General features: G+C 44.4%; 6 protein-coding genes across 6 annotated transcripts; 3 read left to right on the top strand and 3 right to left on the bottom strand.

Moving 5' to 3' along the window:
* Positions 1 to 305: 305 nt before the first annotated feature.
* LAJ45_01827 (uncharacterized protein) lies at positions 306 to 1,233 on the top strand (the record flags this gene model as incomplete). The annotated part of the gene is made up of 5 exons (XM_046111420.1): positions 306 to 311; positions 364 to 576; positions 622 to 669; positions 745 to 808; positions 1,103 to 1,233. The coding sequence occupies 5 exons, from the start codon at positions 306 to 308 to the stop codon at positions 1,231 to 1,233; spliced, it is 462 nt and encodes a 153-aa protein (XP_045975364.1).
* Positions 1,234 to 1,250: 17 nt separating this feature from the next.
* Positions 1,251 to 2,460, top strand: LAJ45_01826 (uncharacterized protein; the record flags this gene model as incomplete). The annotated part of the gene is made up of 5 exons (XM_046111419.1): positions 1,251 to 1,292; positions 1,494 to 1,618; positions 1,672 to 2,149; positions 2,204 to 2,331; positions 2,385 to 2,460. The coding sequence occupies 5 exons, from the start codon at positions 1,251 to 1,253 to the stop codon at positions 2,458 to 2,460; spliced, it is 849 nt and encodes a 282-aa protein (XP_045975363.1).
* An 886-nt stretch (positions 2,461 to 3,346) lies between these two features.
* On the bottom strand, positions 3,347 to 5,261 carry LAJ45_01825 (uncharacterized protein; the record flags this gene model as incomplete). The annotated part of the gene is made up of 10 exons (XM_046111418.1): positions 3,347 to 3,814; positions 3,886 to 3,963; positions 4,034 to 4,227; positions 4,297 to 4,350; positions 4,423 to 4,451; positions 4,533 to 4,593; positions 4,687 to 4,825; positions 4,895 to 4,929; positions 4,999 to 5,081; positions 5,152 to 5,261. 10 exons carry the CDS (start codon positions 5,259 to 5,261, stop codon positions 3,347 to 3,349), a joined length of 1,251 nt encoding a protein of 416 aa, XP_045975362.1.
* Positions 5,262 to 5,893: 632 nt separating this feature from the next.
* On the top strand, positions 5,894 to 6,649 carry LAJ45_01824 (uncharacterized protein; the record flags this gene model as incomplete). The annotated part of the gene is made up of 3 exons (XM_046111417.1): positions 5,894 to 6,059; positions 6,133 to 6,461; positions 6,533 to 6,649. The coding sequence occupies 3 exons, from the start codon at positions 5,894 to 5,896 to the stop codon at positions 6,647 to 6,649; spliced, it is 612 nt and encodes a 203-aa protein (XP_045975361.1).
* Positions 6,650 to 7,675: 1,026 nt separating this feature from the next.
* LAJ45_01823 (uncharacterized protein) lies at positions 7,676 to 8,974 on the bottom strand (the record flags this gene model as incomplete). The annotated part of the gene is made up of 1 exon (XM_046111416.1): positions 7,676 to 8,974. The coding sequence occupies one exon, from the start codon at positions 8,972 to 8,974 to the stop codon at positions 7,676 to 7,678; it is 1,299 nt and encodes a 432-aa protein (XP_045975360.1).
* A 1,138-nt stretch (positions 8,975 to 10,112) lies between these two features.
* LAJ45_01822 (uncharacterized protein) lies at positions 10,113 to 14,190 on the bottom strand (the record flags this gene model as incomplete). Its single annotated transcript, XM_046111415.1, has 3 exons — positions 10,113 to 12,165; positions 12,224 to 14,106; positions 14,173 to 14,190. 3 exons carry the CDS (start codon positions 14,188 to 14,190, stop codon positions 10,113 to 10,115), a joined length of 3,954 nt encoding a protein of 1,317 aa, XP_045975359.1.
* Between the last annotated feature and the right edge of the window lie 4,326 nt (positions 14,191 to 18,516).

Here is an 18,516-nt window from a genome sequence, read left to right as displayed (position 1 = left end):
GATTCCCACGCCACTACCGAATTCCGGTCACTGCTTTTAAGCCTTCGGCCAAGCTCGCTTGAACTCGGTGAGCTCCCAATTGCGGTTTTCCTCTCCTCGGAAACGAATATTTGCCGGTATGAAGGCGAAGGTTTAGTTAAGGGTATTGTAAGTCCTTAAAAATACATGCATACATACATGAAAGCTTTTTGGGATGCTCCTTTAAATGAAACAGCGGGGAATAACTCGGTTAAGATATCTCTTATATTACTTTCTCCACAGCCGAGGGAGAGATAGCTTGGTGGTAGAACTTGGAAAGTGGTATCATGCACGTACGTACACAACTTATAGCTACGATCGACATGTTCAACGCTCAATATACAGGACTCGTGTGACCCTACAGTACACAAGAAACCCCTCATCCTCAATCATGCCAATCCTATATCTTCTGGTAATATGTCGAGGGGCCGGCTGTTTGTGTTCTCCATCTGCCCCTCCTCTCCTGCTCGCTCTTTTGCATCTCGACACAACTCGTTGCAGCTCAGCATCAGCTCAACGTTCTTGATCTCAACTTTGACCTCAACGACCCAACACTTGGTTGCTACCGCAACAAAGCACAAAGCTGAAAGGATTGAGTCCTAGCAAGAAAGAGAAAAAAAAAGCAAAGATATCACTCTTGTTCCGTGTTCGGTTCGTGTACCGGGTTGGCCTCTTTTTTTTTTTACCGAGGGCCCAGACAGAGCTGACGGAACCGGCTAACTTTAGGACAGTTCCTACCTTCAACCCGTAGATTATCCGATTGACGGTTCTCGGGCAATTCTCAATTCTGGTATGTTGTTATATTTTTCCGTCTTCTTCCGTCTCTCCTCCCTCCTTGTTTGCCCCTCCTCCTTTCAAATAAGCCCTCTGCATCCTCTTCGCCGATTAGATTCTTTGTTAGATCTGCTATTGGGTCCCAGCGTTCTTATTCACGCATATCCTTAAAATATATCTATACCGCTCTGCACTTTATCAGATTTTATAAATACTCCGAACCTCCTCCATATCAGATATCACTTTCACTCCCTTAAGATCCGCCTAAGATTCCTCTTCTCCCGCGGGAGCTAATATCTGTCACTTCAAGATCCAGATTTAACCAAACAAATACTTCAAAGATGTCTGCAGCTGCTACCGCTCCTACCCGTTCAGTTGGGCGTGGGAGCAAGTCCGATTTCCTCCATCATCCTATTACCAGGAGTGTATTGCCGTTCCTGAATGGTGGTGCTGCTGGAATGATCGCGACTTGTGTTATCCAACCTGTTGATATGGTTAAGGTATGTAGTTGAATTTTCTTCTTTGTTTCCTATTGGTTGCATCTAGCAGATATACATGTAGTTGGAAATAGTTGTGTTGCGGGCCGGTTATAGATTTATCCGGGTTGGGTTAGGGCAGCTAGCTCAGATCCAATTGTTATTGTTGCCTACCCTAACCCTTGCAATTCACAGCCAGGTTGAGAACTCGCTAACGAGATGCAGGTCCGCATTCAACTTGCAGGTAACCAGAAAGTGTCCCCCTTGAAGGTCACCAGCGATATTATTAAGCAGGGCAAATTCCTTGACTTGTATTCCGGGCTTTCTGCTGGTCTTCTCCGCCAGGCTGTGTAAGTCTCGATTCTATATCTATATGCATAAATTCCCATTAATATCTTTATAGATATACTACAGCCCGCATGGGATTTTTTGGAACCTTCATGAACAAGATTAGCGCTAAGGCCAAGTCGGAAGGTCGTGCTGTAACCTTTGGCGAACGTACATTAGCAGCGCTGAGTGCGGGTGGCCTTGGAGCCATCCTTGGGAACCCGGCAGATCTTGCACTTATCAGAATGCAGTCTGATGGAATGCGCCCGGTTGCTGAGCGTAAGAACTATACCTCAGTGCTCAATGCACTCAAGCGTATCTCTGCTTCAGAAGGAGTCAAGGCTCTATGGAACGGGTGTCTGCCGACGGTTGCCAGAGCTATGGCTCTGAACTTTGGGCAGCTCGCATTTTATAGTGAGAGTAAGGCTCAACTCGCGAAATACGATTTTGAGAAGGTTTTGGGATCGAAGAAGAATGCAGAGGTTGCCACGGGTATTGCAGCAAGCGCTGTTGCGGGATTTTTTGCCAGTTTCTTCAGCTTGCCGTTTGATTTCGTATGTCCCCTCATATCTATCTCAATTGATCTATTCTTACACCGATGGTTGTAGGTCAAAACAAGGTTGCAAAAGCAGACTAAGGGTCCCGATGGAAAATTACCATACAAGGGAACTCTCGATTGTGCGATGAAGGTTGCTAAGGAAGAGGGATTGTTGAGATTCTACAGAGGATTTGGAACGTAGGTGTATCCCTCCCTGCGCCCGCATGGAAAGAAGCTAACGTTTAGATTAGTTACTACGTCCGTATTGCGCCGCACGCAATGTTGACGGTTCTGTTTGCCGATTGGTTCTTGAAGTTGACCAAATAGATGCTATGCTCAATATGACGGGTAGCGTAGAGCAAGAATGGTGATAATGTAGGGTCGGACCGTTGAGAAATGAGCCGACTGAAAGACTGAGACATGTGAACTCTCTGGTAGAGGGTTGGATGTGTCTGGAAGACATGGCAGGAATTTTGCCATCAAAAGAGGTAGATGAACCTCTCACAAAGGCGTCATGATTTTTTATGTGTAGCTACTTTTTTTTCTTCCCATTTTTTCTTCTTTCTTCCTTGCTGGTGTTTTGTTTTTCTCGCGTTTATTCCTAGCGGGCAGCTGGTGGTTTTATCATTTACTCATCCCCGGTTTATTTATTGCACAATATTTTTAGTGAGAGTTGTATCCATTCTAGATTAAGAATGATATATATAGGAATCGAATATTTGCTGGAAAACTAACGGAGGCCATATAACGGGCTGGAGATATGTGGGCAGAGCCGATTTTAGCCTAGACTCATGTATGAGAGAGAACATTTACCCAGAGACCGCAGAATTAATTGAAAACCCGGAATGGCTAGTGGTACAGTGTCCCGATGGGGATATTGTCCTTAACGGCCACCAACCAACTGCGGGCGGTGAAGTTATCAGGTTCTACTGACGGCACTTTCACACTCAAAACGAGGCGCGAGGTCGAGCCGGAAGGACCTAATGCGTGTACTCGCGCGCTAATCAGGTCCTAAGAAGTTTTGTGAGGTCTCGATTATGAGTGATCTGGGTCATCATTTATCACTCGCTCATGAGCCACATACGGACATGTCGTTACCGCAGCTCGCAAGAGACGAATCGGAGTAAAATTTATGCACAATGCTTATTCGCATTTTTGGAAATATACAGTCCCTTCATCCGACTACATATATAAGCGAAGACATCTACATTTTTCACCTCTTCTCTTTCGTTAACTTCAATACCTTCGTCTGAAAGTACTTTACCCCCTTCACCGTAACTCCCTCACTTTTTACACCTAAGTCCTTCCTTTCCCATATATCCCTTACCCTCCACTTACCCGCGGGTAGACCGTCAATATCCTCCCACTTTATGGTAAGATCCTGCTCCGTCTTCAGCTCGTTCGTCATCAGCACGACCCACCCGTCGCTGAGCGGACCAGCCCAGTACTGCTGATTATTTTCGATGCTGATGCTAGCAATATACCATGGGGCAACGGTAAGATCGTCCTGGTTTAGGGCGATAATCTCAGTGTTTTTGAGGATCTCAACGGAACTGTTGGAGATAGTGGCGAGATTGGCGCCGATGATGAGTGGGGATTTGAGAGCGGCCCAGTAGGAGAAATGTGTTTGCTCCTCGTAGACAGTGGCGTTGACAACGTTGCCAATCTCGAGCATGTCCATCTGGTAATGTCAAGCGATGGGGTTAATCTTTGGAGGAGGAATATGATATGGGAGTATGAGGGTATACTTACATCGGCCCATGAACCCGGCTGCTGATATTGGGTGATTTCGCGCATCTTGCGGATTATAGTGAGGACAGAACAACCGCCCTACAGCATCAATAACAGTTAGAAGCGGGATTTATTTAAAATAACCAAAATACGGAGAATTGGCACGAACATCGCCAGTAGTCAACGAATATGCCGTCTTTCCACGGCATCCAGACTTGTCAACGGTGTAATGTTGATATATATCGCCGCTCATACGGTAGGAGTGGCCAATCTCATGGGACCACAACCAGGGAAACATATAGCCCCATTCGCATAGGGAGAAGAGAATCTCTCTACCAGTTGCTTTTAGGGCATCGCGCATCTCTGTGTGGGTTGGATTTCAGTCAAACAATTCTCGTATATATATCAGGAAACTATATAAGGGATTCAAACCTCCAAAGCGGACCTGAGGCGGGTGATAATAGCTTTCGGCACCAGCGCAGTTATCTTTAGGAACCTTTAGCTAATGCCCCGACAGGATTTACACACACATATACATAGCTAGGAAGGGTTAAGTACCGTATTTCAGATAGTCGATCCCCCAGTCACTAAATTTAGAAAAATACGTATTTCAGTAAGCTATATCTTCGATACTAGTTATTTCCATAGCTAATTGAAGAGGGACTTACGCGAAATCCTGAGCATCCTCATATTCATACCCGTAACTCCCCGGGTTCTTGAAGCAAGACCCTATGCGGCACATCATTTCACTCAGCCAAGGATCTTAATACCCAAAGAAAAACCAATTGCAAGTACTCGAAGCTAGGTGTGTATTATACTCACAAACTCCCGCATCCGAGTAGATGCCAACCTTCAGCCCCAGGTTATGTATTCTGTCTGCAAGATGCTTGATCCCATTTGGAAATCGTGTAGAATTTGCCAAAAGCTTTCCCCCCGTCTCCTCTCGGGTGTAGTTTGCTTGCTATCCTCAATGTTAGAGTTCAATATTCTTATCCATGTTGGGTCGTAGGATTCAAAAGGGAGTACAAACCCAGCCCTCGTCCATATTGGCGTAGATATATCCAACTATTGAGTCGACATGCAAGCTTCAATTAACCAATTAGCAATATTGAGGGGTTCTCGCTGTTAACTTACCACCTTTCAGACCCAAAGACACGAGCTTCTCGGCTGCTGTTACCATGACGCTCTCGTCGATCGTTGCTTTGAAGGAATTCCATCTAGTAGACACATGAGTGTCAAGATTAATCTCGACCATGGCAATTGTGTTCTTCTCAGAGGGCAACAAACGTGTTAAAGCCCATCTGTGGTTTCCTCGCGATCCCATCATTCAGCGCCGCCGCTGGCAAAGTCAGGCCCGACAGAACCAGGACAAAAGAATTGGTGCTCGAGAACTTCATGTTTACCGCAGTAACAACGATGCAACCGGTACCACTGCTACTGGCTATAAGCTACAAGAACAAGATAGGCGGGATCAGAAGAACCGTTCTCAGCGACGAAACAATCCAGAAAGAAGAACACTCTGTAATTTATTATGGAAAGAGTTTATATTTCCTCTACCAGATCCCGTAGGCTGAATGATATCATTACCCCATTGGGGATTATGCAGGGGTGGGCTCGGCTTCGGCATAGGTTTATTCTCCGCCGAGCCTGTTGGTTGTTCATGGCGGGGGAATGACCGGGGGTGCTCCCTCCAGGGCAGAAATGTGGGGTATTGCAGCTCTTTAGGAGGAGCGATGTGCGGAAGAGAGCAGTAATGGTCGGGGGGTATCCGGCGCTACTGATAATTGTTCCCGGTGGTCTGCATATATTCACAGGATACATGTAGTACTGTCGCACGCGCAGGCCTGCAGGCTATATACATGTAGTATAGTACTGTACTGGCCAGGCTTCCATATAACCAAATAGATACCCGCCAGGCCCGCTCAATTGGAACGTTTGGTGCTAATGTGGAGAGAAGGAAGTCAATATATCTTTTTTCTATCTTGACAGCTCACTCACCATCAAGTATTAATCATTGACCGCCGACATAATGCGCTTTACCACTGGTACTGGAATATTCATGCTCCTAGCATTGAGCTTCACAGCTTCAGCGCGAGAGAATTATACTGCACCATCAGCTGGCACTACGATAATGGACTACCTGAACTCTGAACCCGACCTTTCCAGTCTCGCCGCTGCCATGAAACTCCCTCTTGGTAAGGCCCACAATCGCCAACTAAAACCTAGCTTGATGTATAATTAATACTAACAAGACGTTTTCGCCCACAGGCTTCGAAACGGCCTTTAGTCACACCCCCGAAACCAATAACTTCACTTTCTTCGCACCCAACAATGCCGCCTTCGCCTCAATGTCCCAAAACCTAAAACGCTTCTACATCACACCCTCTACTAGGGGCCGCGCCTACCTTGGAAACACATTGATGTACCATTACCTCCCTGTCGATGTGTATAAAACCGACGGCGGCGTTCTCTTCACAGACACGTTCTCGCGCGTGCAGACAGCGACGTTCTTATTCTTGGGTACGCAGAAAGTAGGCGAGGATTTGGTACTGAACAGGAGGGTAAAGGTCGTCAAAGGCGATATTCCGGTTGCTGGGGTAAGTTTTGATTAATGCGTGGTTAGATGAAGAAGGGGGGAAGGTGACTAATTGGTGTCCACTATATATAGGGGGTTATACATATTGTGGACGGTATTTTGGACCCGACAGGTATGTTCTTTGATGATGAGTATGCAGTGCCAAAGGTTAAGCAGACTTTTATGGCGGGGTGGGAGCTCCCTTATTAGTGACTGAGCTTGACAGTATAAGTTTTTGTACAGAAGGCGGGCTAGGTTATTGTAAATTTCATATTACATTAAAAAATGACGACTAAATAAAAATCTTGCGCGTTTATAAGTCAATGTGTATAGTTTACGTATATGTGATTTGCCCCTCTAATCCTGAATTTAAAATAATAATGACTCCTTCTGTGAGTGTATGAATGCTACATGTGGTAAGCCTTAATCCTTTAAAAGTGGTAAGGTTGATCGATTTCATTAATATTCGATCTGCCAAGACTAATTAATAGGAACAACATTTCCCCGAAAACCTAGAGTAGCACTGCGTATAATTACGTCAACCAAGTACATGTATGTAGTACATATGTACATATATGTTCGTACGTACTTGACCAATTAGTGCACCGGTTTCCTGTACTTACATGTACTTCCCACCAGCGAAATCATCATAATACTTAACGGTATATATATCATTAGGACTGTGCTTTGCGAGACGGCTGTTTAATTAGATACTTGTAGCTGTAGATGTATACCGTAAAATCTCGAAAGCTACATGTAGATGAATCCGGGCTTAACCCCTAGGGTGACTAATAGTTGCGAGACAGAAAGCAACCAATTAGACAGCTTAGATTCGATAGATGAGCCAGGGCTATCTACGCGCGCGTATATGTAGGTTATTATAATTCCAGCTTTCAGCCTGGTGCATATATATACATGTAATGAGGATATGTCAGATACATGCTGCGTATATATAGGTAAGCTTATAAGGCTGAGGTTAATTAATTTATGTGCTTTTGAGGGTATTTCTTTCTAATTTCCATGGATCTTCTGTACTGAGATCCAGTTGGTTTATGGGTACCTGGGTTTTCACAAATCTGGTCTGATCTGATCTTTAGACTGCTATTACGGGCATCGATTAATATCGTGACTACGTAAACGAATGATAGAGTATACATGTAATTGTGAAATAAAAAACTCCCAAAATTGATCAAAACTCCTTAGTCCCTAGCAATAAATAAAATCATGAACCCCCGACTATTTCCTTGACCGCATCCCCATTTCCCCATAACTATTTCTCCCATTCTCCAGCAGCACTTCTCCCTCCACCATCGCCCCAACAACATCCAACTCCCCAAACTCATTAATTGCTCCCAATAAAGCTGCCAAAAATATCCCAATAATCCTGGGACCAAAAATCTTTCTGGCGGGACAAATAAGTGGCATCATCCCAAACGGGATAAATGCCGCCGCGATAGTTTTATTCATTTCTGATTTTCTCCACCTTGAGGGCCGAAAGATATTCGCATCAGAACCCCAGGTCTCAGGGTCTCGATGGATTTGTTCTATGTCAATAGCAACATCGGGTTGGGTTGATTCGGTTTGAATCTTACGGTAGACTCTCTTGGTTGGTGGATAGAGTCGTAGTGACTCGTTGATAATGTGAGAAACTGAAACTCCCCGTGTGTCTTCTCTCATAAAAACAGTAGAGGTGGGAGAGGTGAGATATTCTGAGAAAAGTGATTTATTGAGAGAAAAATTCTCCTTATCCCGGAACTGGACCTCTAAGAAACCTCGTAACACGATACGCCACAAGGTCTCAAATGCAGGAAGAATCAAATTGAGTGGATTTTCGACTCTTGTATCAATTCCCGGAAGAAGCTTCTGGCAGGCTTCCATCAACGATTCGAGGTCTCTGGGGTTACTTGTGATTTCTGTGCTTTTAGACTCGATCCACAGACTGGTAATCTTCTCTGCAACCTCGTAGGCAATGGAGTCTTGTTCCTCTTCAGACAGCTGTGGTGTACCGCCGTTTGGAAAAAGAACTGATAGAACCGCTCGTAGAACTGTAATCTGCAGCAGTTGAGAAAAAATAACCGTGCGACTATGGCCATCGAATGACGAGACCCGTTGGCGCTCGACATTTCCTTTTACTAGTGTATCGATGTGTTTTGCGAGAGATTTCCACCGACTGTTGCTAAGGTTCAAGAGATCCGAAGCTCTGTTCACAAAGTCTCTGTGGTGTTGGGGATCTGAGGTTGTGAAGGCGTTATCGATTCCAAAGGCACGAATAAGTCGGCTGTTAGGCTCTGCTCTGGATTTGAGTATTGTCGATATGTCCTCTAAACGCCTGAATTTTCCATCTGAAGATCCATTCAGGATTACTTTAGCCTGTTTTAGGCTTTGATAGATGAAAGTTTTGTTCTTAATATCTTTTGCTTTGCGACCTTTGGCGCAGAGGAACAAAAGAGTTGGGGAGATTGAGATGATAGAGAAGCTTAAGGCGAAAAGGATCACAAAAATCGTGGTGACAGGGTGAAATTCGGGTACGTGCATTTTGGAAGATAGTGCTGAGGATATGATTATGTTTTTCGTACTGTGATTATGAGTGTGTATCTGTGTACACGTAAGGTTTTCAGGGAGAATTTCCAAGTACATAACTGGTTGGTACTTATAATATAGCCTTGTTTGCTACGTACTAAGGTGGTAAAATATCCCTCGTATCAGGAAGTAGAGAGTTCTTGGTGGACCTAGGATAATCGAGGGAATTAAGTAGGAACAAGCACACACATATATATATATAACCAGTGCAAACTCGGGCTTTCTAGTATTATTGATAGAACTAGTTAGCTAAGTTCGTCTCAGGAATATCTAGGGTAGCCTTAAATCTACACACGCACGTATTTACAGATACCTGAAAATTAGATTTTACTGTATGTAACTTTTATCCTCAACAAGAATGGCATGCCTGAAGCTTAACCTACTTGATTGGGCGCGTGAACACGCACTGCGCTTCAGGCAACCATCAAACAATACCCTCAATTGACCCAGTACTGGAAGAGTTGGTATCAGTACTGACCCATGCATGTATTAGCTAGCTACTCGATCTCGCTGTGATTGGACCCATGAGCACTGCCCTCTTTAGCCGGTCTCTTGAGTACTGCGTAAACAACGGTAGAGACAGTTCCAGCTTGGTACTTAGCTACTGTGTGGCACCACCAAACGACACAGAAAGTTTAAGTGCCAGATTAGCGAGCGATTGATTTAGACTGGGTAATTGATATGTAGGAATTAATTTGCATTCACCCGCCACTACTAGGGGGAGCAGTATTTGGTTAACAGAGATACAAGTTCTGGGGACAGCTAGAGTACTCTACCTATATGTATGTATGTTAGTGCATGTAGCTACGTATAGTATGTATCGGGATGCTGCAGAAGTTGAGGCCTGAATTTTAGGGGCCTGAAGTTTGCATGGTGACACCAACCCTAACACGCGCCGAGTCATGGTTAAGACAGTGATATATCATGAATAGTGATCACGAGTCGATTGAGATATTCAGGCGCACGCATCCAATTCCAAAACCGATTAGGTCCGTTATAATATCGTACCCGTAATTTAAATCGTGATGAAAGCTCCCAAAAAAACACAAGAAAGTAAAAATCAACTACATGTATACACGCAATCTACATATATTTACAGACTTCTCGTAGCGGCAACAATAATATTTACCGGTCCCAACAAACCACTTTCATATAACGGCTCGTCGCTCTCGAAATGCCTCCACGACGTAAATGTGACCCTCTCACCGGTTTTTGGCTGATTATTCAAGTACCAATCAGGGAATTCCAGAACCGCAAGATTCTCATTCGTCGAATTGAACATCGCCTCCACAGGTAAAGATTCATCGCCAATCAATCTATTAGGCCAAAGATTTGTAACCTCTACTACTAATGAGTTGATTGCCGAGCCTGATTTGACGTAAGAGGTAATATCGAGTTCATAAGGGGGTTTCCATAAAAGGCCTGCGTCTTTGCCGTTGACAAAAACCTGGGCAATATTATCCACTCGTCCGAGGTTGAGTAGTATCCTGCTGCTAGTTCTGGAGCGACTGGAGAAATTGAAACTTGTCGTCCAGGTCGCGGTGCCGGAGAAGTGTGCAACGTCGAAATCATCATTCTTATGGAGGGATTGAAGTTTATCTAAGGTTATGTTTGAATTTACACCATAACCCTCGGGGAAGCTAACTGTCCACGGGCCAGAAATAGCGGTGCTAGATACGCTAGTGATATTAAAGCTCTTGGCTTTACCATCACTGAGACTGAATTTGTATTCGCCGTTCTGACGGAATAGAAGGTTATTTTTTTGATCCAGTATTTCGATAGTCGGTGGGGCTACTGGCTCTGGCAGATCATTTTCGAAGAGATCACTAATATCGGCGATCGTGAGGGAGGAAGGGTGGACTTTAAGACCAATCTGGTCTCCTTCGAATCGATTTATCATTTGGGAAGTGGAATCCGGGGTTCCCACACCTGGATGTACGATAGAAGATGACTTTTTTCCAGTTCCCGCAACTTTCCCATTAATGTAAACGACTGGGATATTCGCGGTGTAGACAATTGCAAAATGTGTCCATCCTGAGATAGGTATAGCGACCTCCAAGAAAGTAGCGGGCGTACTTGTTGAACTCTCTGAAAGTAGAAATCCATTTGTTCCAAGCCCAAAGCCTACGGCAGCATGGCCAGACCCATATGTCGTCGCACCGATAGGTGGGTAGAAAACATACCCGGTACCTCCTCTTCGATAGGTTTCTGGCTTTGCCCAAAACGTGATTGAGAAATCCACAGAGGTATTTTTGTACAAGGCAGGATTTGGAGAAGGGAACGGTGCTGTTTGCAAAAGAGACACCCCATTATGCGATGCTTGAACTAATGAGGAGGAAGGGTTCGCCTGCCGAAAGATAACAAACACTGATTCGGCGGGATTGAGTGTCAAAGAAATAAATGTTCTGTTATTTTTACGCTCATAGGCTGCAGAAATTCGTCTTCCGGTCTCTGCGTACCAAAGTTCCGGTACGCCAGCTATCGTTCTCAAAGACAAAACCGACTGAACTGTTTTTCGGAGTCCGTTGCTAACAAAGTAAACATCACTGTCACCCACAACGCGGTGAATAGAGTAGATGGCAGCATCGTTTGTGTCTGAAGTGAACGTGAAGTCCGGCTCGATTCCGAGTGATACCAGGGTAGTGTTCGTGGCTGTTCCGTTGAATACATTGCCGTTGCCTGTCTTATTCCAGAGTTCAATTCCAGCTGCAATAACGTTTTCGTCCGTGCCGGCGCCAGTAGCAATACTCCGGCCTAACCCTCTTGATGGAGGGCTTCCAGATAATAATATCCCTACACCAGCATTGGCAAGCTCGCTAATTTTTTCCAGCACTTCCTTCGACGCTGCGTTCATTACAGGGAATACGATCAATTTGTATGAAACGCCGCTTGGAAGCCCAGCTCGCCCATTTGAAGCTGTCATCTCAAGCAGTTTACTTTTGCTAAGAATGTCGGCTCCGTAGCCTAATGGAACGCTGCAGGGTGCAAAATAAGTCTGAGTGACTTTGGGGTCGGGTTCCTCTCGACCGAAGCATGCTACATCAACGACTGGCCTTCCTTGTTGTAATACCCCTTGTGCTCTTTTAAGGTAGGTTGTCCATCCAGTCGCTTGATCAGTCCAAGTTATCCTTCTGTCAAAATGTGCACTAAGTATATCTTGTCAGCAATGGACTTAGTGGCCTTCCTCACAGGACGAATTCATACCCAAAAGGCCCCATAGTCATTCCTGGCATAGCGTGATCTTCCGGCTGCATCGCATACGAATGTAACATAAGTCTGTTCACCCCGAGAGTAAACATTCTGTCTCCCTCTGCTTTCAAACTGTAAGGATGCTCCGTCCATCTCGCAGTCATGGGTTGACCAGTGAACGCTTCAGCCGGATTTAGGGTGTAGCCTTCTTGGTGCGACATTGAGGTGCCGATTTGAGGATACCCGTCACTTCCATAAGTGTATCTTGCCCAGAATTCCCCGAAAGCAAGGTCAGCCTCAGCTGCAACTTCCATTGAATCAAAAGGCCCATCTCCGTATGGTTCTGCGAGTAACAAAACACCCATGTCATTCAATGCCTTCCTGAAATGGGCATAATGATTCTTTGCAACAAGGTCCGCGTGAGTCGTTCGAAGATCAAAAAGAAATTTTTCGGTCTCCAGAGCAGAAGTCAAGATTCTGCCGGTAGTTGCCAATAACCATGACCCCATATCATATCCACGATATTTCTTGAACTCCTCTCTGAAGTTTGTAGACCAAGTCTGCAAACCAAGCTCATAACTATCGATTTCCAATCCTCTGAATGACCGTCCAACATGACCTTTCGCAGCTGCAACGATTGGCTTGATGTGTTTTTCGATATGGAAATCCAACGCTTCAGTGCTGAAAAGGTCAACGGACAACCCCTCACCAGATTCAGGGGCAGCGGGCATCTCTTGGTCAGTAGCAGTGTGGCCAAATCTTACAATGGTCCATCGCCCCGGAGGTGCTTTCCAGTTCAGTGTACCGTCTTCATTCATGAACTCCGTTATATCGACTACTTCATCAGGGTTTATGGTTGAAGTGGTGGTTGTGACTATTCTAGCTGGGTCCGCCACAGACCCTGCGGATGCATGTGCTTTCAAAGCCCAATTGTCAAGTCGTGGGCCCGAATGAATCTCGATACCAGATATCCAACTTGCGCGATTTGGCTTGAGGCGGAAGTAGCGTGCAACAACCGGCGAGAATGTTCCAACTGCTGGAGCATCGAATTTTCGGAGAGCAGGGCTGCTAATTGAAGTCACAGTTTTCCATGTTGTCGAATCGTTTGAAGCGGTCAAAGTCCAGGTTGCTGGATAATCCCGAGCTCCGTCAAACGTATCTAAAGGAATTTCTGGAAAACGGAATATACTAATCGCGGAAGCTGTGAACAAGGACTTCATGGTAATGTCAATAGTTGCACTGGCGGACTGGACACGGAGCATAGCATCAAATCTGATCCCTTGAGTAACATCAAGGGGAACCTCCGTGTCATTGATTTTAATCGTCTGAACTTCATCCCTGAAAACTGCACCATTTTCTTCTGGTAAACTAGTATATGCAAGGGCCGCTATATCTTGGTAATAACCTAGCTTCCTCAATGGCTCTTTGAGTGTGATACTAGAGTTACTTGAAGTTCCGTTAAGCCCAACTTCCAGTCTGCTTTCCGTCCATACTAGCTGTTGCATTGATTTTTCGGGGGTAATCCAGGGCCCGCCGGCGCCACTGTATCCGGGCGAGTTATGCAGAGAGATCTCAATGCCGTACTTCTCTGCTTCATCGAATGTATGCTCAAGGAGCTCGAACCACTCGGCACTACCGTATTCCACTTTACCAATTGGAATCCCGACACCAACGTTGAAAATGAGTGCTCCAGTGTACCCCGACCTGTTCATGGCTTGGAGATCTTTTGTGATAGCATCTTTGTTCATATGCCCGTTCATCCAATGCCAGAGGACATGACAACCAGAAGAGCTTTCAGGAGCTGTAAAGGAGGCCAGCAGGGTATCCGATCCCACAGGTGCAGCGTATGAAAGTGCCGAAGCGAAAACCACGGGAAAGACGGCCCTCAATACTGATTTCTAACCAAACATTAGCTAATTGCGCCTACTGATTCAAGGTATGCATATGCTCTCGGAAACACTAACTATCACAAAAAACTTCATCGTATCTCAATGTCCGTGTCGTATTGTTGGATTTTGGGGTTAGTGATTAAGATACTACCCAGCCTAGGGAGCACATATTTAAATCACCGAAGCCGGGTCATGAGCAAATCTCTAAAGATACCAGTACTGAATATCAAATATGGAGTGCAGAAAAATTACCCCAGATTATAGGGAGATACCCGGGGACAGGCCGGAGATACCCCGACCAATGGATGCTCGGGATATTTAAAAGCGAGTTATCTTGCAATTTTTTGTGACAGAATGTTAACCAGTGTACTGATTAAACTACATTGAATTATCTTCTTCGATCATGCAAGTTCACAATCATTAGTGAAATCTTACCCCTTTTCTGTGATACAGGGTTGGATCAACGAGGGCGGTAGTTTTGTGGGGTACCTAACCCTCCTAGTCAACCCTAAACGGGTAATGGTTCCAAGGTAATGATCGTCTGGCCAGATATTTACAGAGACAAATGAGATCGGTTTGGTCAATACCTCGGGTTTAAAAAAGAGAAGCTAATCTCGATGCAAAATACCTGGAAGACTTCAAAGAGTTCACAGAAAAATAACTGGTACGTGATACATATACATACGTTACATTACTATCACTTATTTCTAAAGACCTGTAACTGAAACGGGTCGCATTTGTCGGAATCAAGTACCGCAAAAACTCACGAACTTTGCTAGCGGATCTGACCAAAAACTAACTTGTAGAGGAAATATCTGAAGCTGATCTCTGCCTTTCAGCCAATCATCAATGAAGAAATCCCTGCACGGAGATAATCAAGTTGGCGAGTTTCTGCGGTATTTGATCTACCTTCACTGTTTATGGGTCTGGATATTACTATGAACACCCAATAGTAGCTTTAGTATCCCATAGTCCGTTAAAGCTGTCTATTGATTCGGGCGGCGTATTTTCAGCTGTGGCTTGTGTCTGGATCACACACATATATATTCGGCTGCCACCCTTCCTCTTTTAGTAATTATAATATTCTGTCAAATAGACAGCATCTAAGCACCGGATTATGGGATATTCTTCAAGCTCCCCGCACCAGCTGACGATACATATATCATGGCTATGACGATATACGATGTAAACGCACTCAAATGAATTTCCGGTTGCTACGCACACCCAATAATCGTTTTCAAATGATCATCGGGAGGCGGAGTTATCACCGGGCCTACTCCGGAGTGTCTAGCCCTTCGAGATTTCCGTCTCGTAGACCCCGCAAAATGACTTTAAGCGAAAACTGGGGATTTTGTACTACATAAATACTGGATTTAACGCTCGAGTAGGTGCTCATGGAGATGGCTAAACTTCCAATGGTTGCCAATGAATCATCCGCTATGCTCACCTGAAGGCGTCACCCTGGATTATCTTATGTAGCGTTATTGTTTGCATGCAGTATGCAAATCCTTATTTTATGAAGGTTGCAATATATGCATGATGCACGAGTTTCCGCGACCGTGACCGTGATTGGGCGTGATAAATACTTGGAGAGCGAGTACAATCTCCAAAAAAAAGGCTTAGTAGGTTGCACACAGTACTGCGTGATTGGATCTCTCGATCCACTCCCTCTGCATACAGCTTTATAAATCCAATTTCTTCTTCTTAGACTTAGCGCCATACTCGAATTTGTGGGATCGTGGTGGTTGAAATAAGGTGCGTCCCTGGGGTAGAATATGCACAGCACCCGAGAACCCAGTTACTGACACATTCTGTCACTGTTATACCGGTAAGGTTAGACGATATTGCATGCTAAGTCTTATTGACATGGAGCCCACGTTTGTTTCGTGCATGTCTTTGGGTCGTGAAGGATCTTCTTGGCTGTTGATAAATTTTCAATACATGTACTTGAAGTCAATACCCTTTGGTAACCTCCACGCCCACTGTTTTGAATGTATGTATACAAGTATGTATATGTGTGTGGGAATGGGCAACACAACGCCACATGAGATTACAAAAGACCTATCCTCTGCTGACAATATTTACTTCATATCGATATATTTATCCCTACGAGCTCGTCAAATCACAAGCCCGAACTACAAATACATACGAACATGTAAATGTAGTTATATAACTTTGAGTTATATATTAGTATATAGATACTAACGATGCCGGCATGTTGGTATAAAAGTCCTGAAGCAGCGACATACACAGTAAGGGTGTTAATACATTAGGAATTATCCCGTGTTTATCGACCTACAACCAATTATATTAGCCCTGGGACCTCATAGAGACTGACACAGCTGGGCGATGGTAATATACTCTTAATCGGATCGATGGTAAAAAAAAAAAAAAAAAGAAGAAGTGCTGAAGTCAAATCCGCCTTCGCTTACTACTGGGAAGCCCCTTTTCGATATCTAGTACGTCGCATTATATTATCGATCAACCAGGATAGCCATGCCAAAACGAGCTGTTATACAGTGTGTATATTTATACATGTACCTAGAATTCCCAATAGAAGGGTTCAGGAGAATGTGTACGTTTTAGTAACAATTAAACGAGTGATATTCAATGACTAAGAGCCACACGTACAGCCAATATATGTATAAAGAGGGACAGATATTCCCCCGTCCCCCGGGGTCGGATGCCCTTCTGTATTTTAGATAAAAAGGCGTTGATCGACTGGATATATTACTGCATGTAGGCAATCTGTGGCCCAAAATATATCTAGTTGAATTCCTGTGGTTGGTTAGCTCAATTGACGACTCGATTGTCTTGCGAGTCGCGTATGTAAATTTACATGCATGTATACACCTTTACATGCAGGTGTGAGTGATATCTTTGCATGCTCTTCTCAAGCACGCTTTCACACTCTATCTGTCTTCCCCATGTTTCAGGTTTACGTGGAGAAGCTATCCCGGCTAAATTGCTGTCCTTGCATGTTACGCAAGATCTGTATAAAGTATGTATGCATGCATCTAATATATTCCCCCTTTTGGGTCCTTGAACTTTTATTTGGAAATGATCGATACACATAACTACTCGCACATTTGATAGATTAAACTATCGAGCTCTAGTAACAGCTCTTGATATCATTTATTCCGTTGTATTCTACCACTTGCCGAAATCCGAGTGGAATATATCTGGCTTGTTTTAGATATAATGATGGCGTGGTGTCGCGTAGAGCTCCGGTAATAGATATATCAAAAGGAGGCCTGGGCGAGACTTTGAGATATATGTATCTTCCCCACTCTTCAAAACCGATGGAAAGTAATCTACATGTCCGGCTAAGGCCCCAAGAGGCCTCCGGTTCATCATTCCTTGAGAATATTCATTCAACAAGATAAGTGATTGACAACGGAAGAAGCGAGTGACAACCTGTGAAGGAGGGCTCAAACGCGAAATGGATACAATATATATATGGCCAACGTAATGGTCCGTTATAGAAAGGCTCTTTTAACATTGATAGCGTCTTATATAAAAGCCAAAATGCCATAAAAAGATCTAGAACTCGGAGATAATTGTCTTCCCGGGTATTCATCCTCGCCCGTTCCGTGCAAAAATCCACCGGGACCCCTTCGGCCGACCTGGCCAGATTTCTGGCCCTAAGACGGCAGGTGCGAGTTGAAGAGTAAATTGCTCATTATCATCTGTCCTTTATACATCAGTTGTTTGGGTTGGGGTGGCATGTATTGGTTGGCCGGAATGGCACTCGTCAATTGCTTTACTCATTTTTGTCCTTCCCGCAATTCTTTATCACCTCAAAGGATAGAGCTCATTCAATCAATTTGAAATCTCCGGCAACTCCCTTCCTTCTGATGCTTGGCCAGAATCTGCCCTTCCCTCCTCCCTCGTTGTTGGGAATTGTTACCTTGTGAACTTATAAATCTCCTTTGATTATACATGTACATATAATTATTGTCAAGCCAATACTGCTTATAACTGGTACCCAAAACAGCTCGGTTTAGCTTTCTCAGCAGAGCTACGGTGTCAAGAAACGTACACTAAAACTCCAGAGAGTAGGGTGGCGTCCTCTGATACAATGGTCAATGCAACCATGATCAAAAACTAACTGTCATCAAGTAGAACCCTCAAAAAGAGAAGAAGGATAGACAAGAGGTTGTGAAATTGAATTTAGCCTATGATTTATAACTTCTATGTTGATTAATACTAGTACTTATGTGTATGATCTATGCATATGTATAACATACTACTGTTCTTGATGTGATTCTCATTAAATCCCTCTAGATCTGCAATGACTTTTAATCGTGGCCATCGACACCATTTACCGCGTACGCGTCTTTAGATTATGTAATACAAATTATTCCTTAATCCTTCTAATCGCAAACTCTCGAGCCCCTAAGCCTCGGGGTAATATAA

Source organism: Morchella importuna (genome assembly GCF_003444635.1).
Source record: "Morchella importuna strain M04M26 chromosome Unknown Morimp01GS003, whole genome shotgun sequence".
NCBI classification, from domain to species: Eukaryota; Fungi; Ascomycota; class Pezizomycetes; order Pezizales; family Morchellaceae; genus Morchella; species Morchella importuna.
This window is presented reverse-complemented; position numbering and strand designations above follow the sequence as displayed.